The 9,519-nt window shown below is 48.5% G+C and overlaps 1 protein-coding gene across 6 annotated transcripts; it reads left to right on the top strand.

Moving 5' to 3' along the window:
- Positions 1-6,527: 6,527 nt before the first annotated feature.
- Positions 6,528-9,490, top strand: TMEM177 (transmembrane protein 177). Of its 6 annotated transcripts, none has more exons than XM_063712737.1 (3): positions 6,556-6,608; positions 7,207-7,392; positions 8,228-9,490. In XM_063712737.1, the coding sequence occupies exons 2-3, from the start codon at positions 7,298-7,300 to the stop codon at positions 9,183-9,185; spliced, it is 1,053 nt and encodes a 350-aa protein (XP_063568807.1). In that variant the 5' UTR covers positions 6,556-6,608; positions 7,207-7,297; the 3' UTR covers positions 9,186-9,490. The 6 variants fall into 6 exon arrangements, with proteins under 6 accessions (XP_002832723.2, XP_054405208.1, XP_063568807.1 ...); XM_063712738.1 differs by having other exon boundaries at positions 6,581-6,659; positions 7,283-7,392; XM_054549232.2 differs by having other exon boundaries at positions 6,583-6,659.
- Positions 9,491-9,519: the final 29 nt, after the last annotated feature.

Genomic DNA, 9,519 nt, shown 5'->3' with positions numbered 1-9,519 from the left:
GTAGTCACACTGAAGCAAGTGTAGGATTGGATAGTTAAGATGCTTTCAGGGGGCTCTGGAGGATAGGGGTATTCTCCAGTTGTCCAGTACCTAATCCTGGGGATATGTAGAGCCAGGAGAAATACTGACTTGGAGTGTGAAAAGTAAATGAAAGAGGTGGTTGGGGTATGGGCTGTGGATTGGTTGGTTTGCATATGAAAGGCATGTTCACGGGAGAGTCATTTGCCATCACTAGGAACCAGTGCCCTGGGAGGGGCAGTCTTTCCAGGATTAGCAAGGCTTCCCAGATGTCAAAGCTTCATAAAAAATAGAAAATAAAAATCATTAATACACCCCCTCAACTTTTAATCATCTTCTCTTCCACCCCACCTCAGCTCCCGCAGACATGCCCTTGACCTTGTCATCACCAATATGGATACCACCTCTGAAAGGTCCATTTCAAGACTCCCACCCACCCTGTACTCACCTCCTTATACTTCTACCTGGCTTACTATGGTGACCCCATTAGAACATTCCTTATGTTCCACCAGGCCAATGATCTCACTATCTCTTCCTTCTGCAAAGTGTCTAGGAACAAAGTGCTTAGGAGCAGCACAGGGCACATAGTGTGTAACATTTAGGTGTTAAGTAAAATATTTACCCCATAGGCCCTCGCTGTCCTCCCTGCTGGCTGAGAGTTCATGGTCCATCACTATGTCATCACTTCTTTGCAAACACCCTCACCAACCTTGCCCCTTTCTCTCCACTTTGTACTTGACTGGCAAACCCAGCTCTAATTAAACCCAACTATCCATCTATTTATTCTTGTACCTAAGCACCCCAACATTGTTGGAAAGAATCACACAACCATACTACCTTGTCTCACCAACGTCGTGGTTTTGTCCCAGATCCTAAATGGGCACTCAACGGTACACAAAAATCATTTCATTTTCCTGGTAGAAAGGTCTTTCTTTCTCCTCACCTAGAAATTTACATCTCTTCTGCTTTCTTCAAACCTTCACCATTCCCTCCCTACTGTGTCCCCACTGCACTTTCAGCTGATGACCTCACTCCATAGATCACTGGGAAAAAGAAGCAGCATCCAATAAGGACAACCTCTCTTCCCAGCAGGACTTCACCAGCCTGGGCCCATTGACCATAGCTTCCCTCCCGTTACAGTGAGGAAGTGCTCCTGACCCCCCTCCTCCTCCCTACCCCAGACCCATCCCCTCTCACCTACCCATGGAGAACCTTCCTGCAGTGGTCCCTCTCTCTGGCAACAAACAAAACAAACGAAGCCCTCCTTGCACCCCATGTACACCTTGAACCATCACCCCATCTTTACGCCTCTTCACAGCCAGAAGAGTGGTCCATATTCCTCACTGTCCATTCTCTCTTCAACCATTCGAACATTCCTGCTCACCTCTCCACAGATCAGCTCTCATCTAGGTCACCAATGACCTGCCATTGCCATTAGAATAACATGCAAGGACCTCACTCCAGCTTACAAGACTGTGGCGGTCCAGCCCCTGCCCACCTCCCCAAAGTTCCCTCCCACCTTCCCCTCAGGCTTCCCTCTCGACCAGCCACACTAGACTTTCTGCCCGCTGGGCCCACAATCCCATTCCTGCCCTTGGGCCTTGGACCTGGCCATTTCCTCTGCTGAGGACATTTTCCACACATAGAGCCCTCTCATGCTTCCCCTCACTCAGGTCTCAGCATAGACATACCCTTTTCAGAGAGGCCTTCCCTTACCACCTTAGCTAAGAACCCCCTACGCTACCTTTTTTTTTTTTTTTTTTTTTTTAACTCTGGTAAGATAAGGCTTTATCCCTGCCAGGCACAGTGGCTCACACCTGTAATTCCAGCACTTTGGAAGGCCGAGGCAGGAGGGTCACCTGAGGTCAGGAGTTCAAGACCAACCTGGCCAACATGGTGAAACCCTGTCTCTACTAACAATACAAAAATTAGCCAGGTGTGGTGATGCTCACCTGTAATCTCAGCTACTTGGGAGGCTGAGGTAGGAGAATCACTTGAACCTGGAAGGTGGAAACTTCAGTGGGCCAAGATCGCACCACTGCACTCCAGCCTGGGTAACAGGGTGAGACCCTGTCTCAAAAAAAAAGATAAGACTTTATCCCTAATGTAAAATATCTTATTTTCTTATGTTTGCAAGTGCTGAATAAATACAAAATATAAAATAAACGAATGAGCAAACACTTACTGGAAGTTTGGCCAAACCCACAAGTAGCAGAGAGGAGGGGGCAAGAAGTCAGACTCCAGCTAGCAGAGCCAGGGCCTGTGTGTGGGTTCTGCCACTAAGATGCCTGGCTGGCTGGCAGCCCAGGAACACCATTTATGGGCACAATTGTGGGCCCAATTCACAACCCCCGCAGTGCACTCCTGGGTGTTGGTGTTGTCCCCAGCCAGGGCCACCTGGCAGGGGGAAGACAGGGGCTCTACAGCAGGAGCAGACCCCAGCCAGCCCCAGACCTAGAGTAGGACATTCCTGAAAAGGAGAATCCCAGCAGAGGAGGAGAAGGGACAAGAGATCTGTCACAGCCATTCCTGAATCCCGACAAACAGCAGCAGCACAGTGCTGCCTTGCACCCAGCTGGCAGCCAGGCAGCCTGTGCTGATGGGGCTGGACATTGGCAACACTCTGGCCTCACCTAGAGGGTTGTAAGGAGATTTGGGAACCATATAAGCCTCAGCTCTGAGAGCCTGCCTCCTAAACCTAAAGTCACCCAAGGTGCTTCCCTCTGGGGCCTTGCCCATTTTGTTGTGGCTACTTCTTTCTCAATGCCATCCACTTCTGCACTCAGGAGATGATCTGGCTGAGAGCTGGGATTGGACCAACTCTCACCTCACCAGTCTCTACAGGAAAAGCACTCCAACCTGCCCCTTTGACCACCCATAAATTCCAAAGAGTCTTCTAGGGTTCAGATACCAGGGAGCCTCCCTGTGGAGAAGCGACCGTTACCTCCTTTGCGGCCCTACCAGAGGGAAGAGGGGAGGACTGTTTGCTCCCAGGGGTTCGTGTGTCTGCTTTATTGATCAGGGAGCTACTGAGGGCTGTGACTTTTTCTTGTGGGTGTTTTGCCCCCATCACTTGGCACAGAGTAGGAGCTGAATGAGTAAGTGTAAGAATACGTAAGTGGGAGCATTTCAGATACCCAGAAAGCAATGAAGGAGGAGCTGTTGGAGATGGTTGTACCCACAAGCACGGGATGCAGATGACCACACACTCTGATTGGGAAGCCCAGCTTCAGGCAAAACACCTGCCTACTCCATGGGTTCTCACTCCTGACTCCTGAAAAATAACTCTCCCAGGTGCTTTAGTTGAACGATTGATAAATGTTCTATCAGCTCTGCAGTAGGATTGGCCAACCTACATATATATGCATTTTTAAAATTGAGATAAAATTCACATTACTTAAAATTTACCATTTTAACCATTTTAAAGGGTAAAAATTCACGGGTTTTAGTATATTCACAATGTTGTGCAACCATCACTACTATCTAATACACAAACATTTCATCACTGCAAAAAGAAGCCCCGTACCTGTTAGCAGTCACTCCCATTTACCCCTCCCTCATCCCTTAGCAACCACTAACCTGCTCTCTGTCTCAGTGGATTTGCCTATTCCGGACATTTTATATAAATGGAATGATACAGTCTTTGTCCTTTTGTGTCTGGCATCTTTCACTTAGCATAATGTTTGTAAGGTCATCCATGTTGTAGCATGGCTCAGTATTTATTCTTTTTTATGACTAACTAATCTTCCATTGCATGAACTATGCCATAATTTGTTTATCCATTCATCAGTTGATGAACATTTTGGTTTCTACATTTTCACTAGTGTGAATAGCATTGCTATGAACATTTAGGTACAAGTATTTGTTTGAGTGCCTGTTTTCAATTATTTTGGGTATATTTCTAGGAGTGGATAGCTGATTCATATAGTAATTCTAAGTTTAACTTTTTAAAAAAATTACTATTTTTTTTAGAAAACAGGGTCTCACTGTGTTGCCCAGGCTGGCCTCGAACTCTTGGCCTCAAGCATTCCACCTCAGCCTTCTAAGTAGCTGGGACTACAGACACAAGCCACTGAGCCTAGCTTAGCTTAAGTTTAACTTTTTGAGGAAGCTCTAAACTGTTTTCTACAGTGGCTGCACCATTTTACATTCCCACCAGCAATGTATGAGGGTTTCAGTTTCTCCACATCCTCTCCAACATTTATTATTTTCTAGGTTTTTTTTTTCTTATAGAAATCCAGTGGTTGTGAATAGTATCTCATTGTGGTGATTTGCATTTCCCTAGCCGCTCTGTGATCAGCCCTAGTGACTGATACTGGTGAGCACATTTTTATATGCTTTTTGGCATATATTTGTATATATTTTTTGAGAAATGTCTACTCAAGTCATTTGCCCATTTATTAATTGGCTTGTTGTTGAGTTGCTAAGAGTTCTTTATATATTCTGGACACTATACCCTTATCAGATCTATGATTTCTAAATATTTTCTCCTATTGTGGATTGTCTTTCCACTTTTCTTGATAGTATTTTTCATGCACAAAAGTTTTTCATTTTGGTGGAGTCCAACTGACCAGCCTACTTTAAAAAATGTTTTGAAACTTTTTATTATGGAAATTTCCAAACATACACAAAAGTAGAGCATCGTATAATGAAGATCCCTGAACCTGTCATGCAGCTTCACAATAACACTTTGTCAATGTTGTTTCATCTGTGCCCCTGTTTTTTTTTTTTTTTTTTTTTTTTTGGTTGGTTTTGGTTTCATTGGAATATTTTGAATCAAATAGTAGACATTGTGTCATTTCACCTGTAAATACTTCAGTATGCATCTCTAGTAAGAATTTTTTGGTTTATATAAACTCCATGTCATCATCCCATCTGACGAAATAAGCAATAATTCATTAATATCATCTAATATTCAAATCCAAATTCAAAGTTCTCCAAGGTGTCTTTTGTTTGTTTGTTCGTTTGTTTGTTTGAGAGAGTCTCACTCAGCCACCCAGGCTGGAGTGCAGTGGCGCAATCTCGGCTTACTGCAACCACCGTCTCCCAGGTTCAAGCGATTCTCCCGTCTCAGCCTCCTGAATAGCTAGGATTACAGGCGTGTGCCACCATGCTTGGCTCATTTCTATTTTAGTAGAGACGGAGTTTCACCATATTGGCCAGGCTGGTCTTGAACTCCTGACCTCAGGTGATCTGCCCTCCTTGGCCTCCCAAAGTGCCAGGATTACAGGCGTAAGCCACCGCGCCCAGCCCGAGGTGTCTTTTTTACAGTTAGTTTATTTGGTTCAGGATCCCAATAAAAGTCACATACTGCATTTAACTGCAATGACTCTCAAGTCTCTTTTCTTTTGAGTCCCCCTCCTTCCCTGTTTATGCCATTGATTTGTTGGATAAACCACGTCATTTGCCCTGTAGAATGTCCCACATTCTGGCTTTGGCTGAGGTCACATTGCACTATTTACATACAAACAACTGAGCAGCCAAAGTTGGGGGGTCTCAGAAACAGAACAGACTTTAATAATAATAGCTAATGGCTAGGCGGCACAAACCGTGAGGCACAGGATACATACACACCAACTCATTTTATCACACAGCTAGTAAGGGGTGGAGCCAGGCTTTAACCCTGGGCAGTCTGTTTTCACCTTCCGTAAAGGATTGGGCATGGCTGTGTTCCAATAAAACTTTATTTACAAAAGCAGCTGGAGAGCTGGATTTGGTGCACAGACCAGCTGATCCCTCATCTACCTCACAGAGCAGCTGGAAAGGAGAAATGACAGATGGGACGCTGCTCTGGACTGTATAGTGTGAAGCACCTGGGAGGAGCTTGGGGGGCAGAGAACATGGTAATAAACATAAAGCTCAGAGCTCCCAGCCAAGGGTGAGCGCTTCCAGACGGAGAAGTACACGGGCCGGCCAGTCAGATGGGCATGGGTTCTGATGGGGGCTCTGCCATAGGCCGCCTGGTGGTGACCCACGCGGGGCTGCCGTTCCTTCGGGGGTTCAACGGCATGATCAAAGACACCTTGTGTGTGTGTGTGTGTGTGTGTGTGTGTGTGTGTGTGTGTGTGTGTGACGGAGTCTCGCTCTGTCGCCCAGGTTGGAATGCAGTGGCGTATTCTCGGCCCACTGCAACCTCTGCCTCCCAGGTTCAAGCGATTCTCCTGCCTCAGCCTCTCCAGCAGCTGGGGACTACAGACGTGCGCCACCAAGCCCAGCTAATTTTTGTGTTAATCAAAGACGCATTTCAACGCAGAGGAGGAAGTGCTAGCGGACCCACCCCAAGGTGCACAGTCACGGAAGGAGCCTCTGCGGCGGCCGGAGCCCCCCACAGACATCCCCTTGAGCCCCCCCAAGCCCCGCCCCCCAGCCCTCTCTTAGTCCCCGCCCCTAGACCCGTCGAGCGAGCTCCCCTGCCTGAAATCCTCGCCCCAAGATCCCCGGCCGGAGATCTCCGCCCCCTGAAGTCCCCGTCCCAAGATCCGGGGCCGGCGAGCTCCGCCTCCCGAAGTCCCCGCCCCCAGATCCCCGGGCCGTCATGCTTTGCGGCCGCCTGCCGCGCGCACATGTAGGCGTTCCGGGCTGCGGCAGAGGTGAGCGCACGGACAAGCGGGAGGGACCCTTTTCCGGCCTGATGTGACCCGGTAACGCGTTCAGACTACGGAGTAGCCTAGGGGGCCCAGAGTGGAAGCGTAGCGAGGACCCCTCTGCGGGGCTCCTGCAACCCCTCCTCGCCCAGCCACCGGCGGGCTGCATGGTACTCTCTCCTAGGCCGACCCCGCAGCGCGGTGGTCCCAGGGACGTTGGACTTTGGTCTGGACCTTTCCTTTCTTAGCCTCACTTTCCGCATTAGGAAAAAAAAGTCCGAATGATAATGATTCTTATAGGAGTTCTTGATTAAGATAGGCCAAGCGGTACCCTGCGTTTTTGTTTGCGGCAACTCATTCGTTGCTCATTAAGCACTTTTCACGGACAGGAATACAGTAGGTTTCAATCAAAGTTAAATAATTGTGAATTTTTACTGACATATTCACGGATGAAGTGATAGGATGCCCGGGGATGTTTCAAAATAAACCAGTTGGACGGAGGTGTGAGTGGAAAGAGAAATGAAACAAGATTGGCCATGAGTTGATGGGATTGAAGTTGATGGATGTACTATTTTGTCTACTTTGGTATATGTTTGTAATTTAGCATAACGAGTTTTGTGAAACAAAAAGTTTGCCGTGGACACCTGACAGCCTGTGCTCAAATACTATGCCTGTGTTAGTCTGCTAGAGCTGCCATGCCGAAGTACCAGAGACTGGGTGGCCCAACCAGCAGAAATTTGTCCTCTGGGAGTTGTGGAGGCTGGAAGTTCAAGACCAAGGTGTTAACAGGGTAGGGTTGGTGTCTTCTGAGACCTCCCTTCTTGGCTTGTAGGTGGTAGCCTTTTCCATGGATCGTCACATGATCTTCCCGCTGTGCCTGTTAGCATCCTAATCTCTTCTTATAAGTACACCAGTCAAATTGAATTAGGATCCATACCGGTGGCCTCATTTTATCTTCATTATCTCCTTAAAGACCCTGTCTCCAAATACAGCCACAGTCTGAGGTACTGGGGGTTAGGACTTGAATATATGAACTAGGGAGGAGGAGACACAATTCAGCCCATAACGCTGTCACTTTACTAGCTTAGGATTTTGGCCAGTTAAGTTTTCCCAGCTTTGAAATAGGGGTAGCTGTAGTAAGTAGGTCATGGGGTTGTGAGGGTTCAATTGTTAGAGTGCTCAGAACTGAGTCTAGCATATAGTAAGCACTCAATAAATTGAACACGTTTTTCTTATAAATTAGTAATCATAGGGCTTTACCATGGGATGAGTGGAATGAGGCAGTTGGAGTGCTGTGCCCAGCGATGGGAATAAAAGTCATTACAGCCATTATCATGAGGAATATCTGCTGCTGTGCCAGACACTAAATGTTTTATATATGTTTATTCATGTGCTCATCACAGCCACCCTAGAGGTGGGCCATTACGACACGCCTGTTTGGCAGATGGGAAATTGATGCACAGAAATGGAGCTGGGATTTGAACACAGGCACTCTGGCTCTAGAACCCACGCTCTTCACCACTATGCTGTGTTGCTTTGGTTTAAAAAGGGTGTGGATCCTGGAGGATGTTTAATCTGCAGGCTGACCCAGGGAAACTGGCTGACTTCTCTTTTTCTTGGCCCAGATTGTCCACGGTGACTATACTCATGGCAGGTCCCCTGTGGCGGACCGCAGCATTTGTGCAGAGACACAGGACAGGCCTCTTGGTGGGTTCCTGTGCAGGCCTGTTTGGAGTTCCAATCTCGTACCACCTCTTCCCGGATCCCGTGGTCCAATGGCTCTACCAGTACTGGCCTCAGGGCCAGCCAGCTCCGCTCCCTCCACAGCTGCAGAGCCTCTTCCAAGAGGTGCTACAGGACATAGGTGTTCCTTCAGGCCATTGCTACAAGCCCTTCACCACCTTCACCTTCCAGCCTGTGAGTGCAGGCTTCCCAAGACTCCCTGCTGGGGCTGTGGTGGGCATCCCTGCCAGTTTCTTAGGGGACCTAGTGATCAACACTAACCATCCCGTGGTCATACATGGGCATACAGTGGACTGGCGGAGCCCAGCAGGCGCCCGGCTGAGAGCTTCCCTGACCCTGTCCCGTGAAGCCCAGAAGTTCGCCTTGGCCAGGGAAGTGGTGTACCTGGAAAGCAGCACCACTGCCCTGCAGGCCCTGCTGGCCCCAGCTTGCCTGGCAGGGACCTGGGCACTGGGTGTGGGTGCCAAGTATACCCTGGGGCTCCATGCAGGCCCCATGAATTTACGGGCTGCCTTCAGCTTGGTGGCAGCAGTGGCAGGCTTTGTGGCCTACGCCTTCTCCCAGGATTCTCTCACTCATGCCGTGGAGTCCTGGCTGGACCGCCGCACGGCCTCCCTCTCTGCAGCCTATGCCTGTGGTGGAGTGGAGTTCTATGAGAAGCTTCTGTCGGGCAACGTGGCCCTGCGCAGTCTCTTGGGCAAAGAGGGGGAGAAGCTGTATACACCCAGCGGGAACATCGTCCCCAGACACTTGTTCCGAATCAAACATCTACCCTACACCACCCGCCGGGACTCTGTGCTGCAGATGTGGAGGGTGATGCTCAACCCGGGCCGCTCCTGATGGGCTCATCACAAGGACACTTCCAGCTTGTGCAGACATCACCCTGCCATTGAGTCTGGAGGGCCCTGTTGGAGCCTTTGGACCTATAGCTCAAGGCCAGAAAAATCATTGGCTTTGGAATTAAATAGCTTAGATTGTACTATAACCACTACTTATGAACTCAGGGACTATGAATCTGAGCCTTTGTTTCTTGAACTGTAAAGTGGAGATGATGTAAAGTACCTTGCAAGATTGTAGAGTTGGGTAAGGTCATGAACATAAGGGCCTGGCGCAAAGGGTGCGCTGTAAATAAACAGACATCCCTACTTCTTGGTCTTTTTATTTTTGAGAGCAT

Source organism: Pongo abelii, chromosome 11 (assembly GCF_028885655.2).
Source record: "Pongo abelii isolate AG06213 chromosome 11, NHGRI_mPonAbe1-v2.0_pri, whole genome shotgun sequence".
Lineage (NCBI taxonomy): Eukaryota > Metazoa > Chordata > Mammalia > Primates > Hominidae > Pongo > Pongo abelii.
This window is presented reverse-complemented; position numbering and strand designations above follow the sequence as displayed.

Bases quoted from the DNA above. Each gene is read 5' to 3' on its own strand.
- TMEM177 (XM_063712737.1), top strand. From the start codon at position 7,298: ATGCCGAAGTACCAGAGACTGGGTGGCCCAACCAGCAGAAATTTGTCC. The intron at 7,393-8,227 runs GTAGGGTTGGTG...TTCTTGGCCCAG, and splicing joins AAGACCAAGGTGTTAACAGG to ATTGTCCACGGTGACTATAC.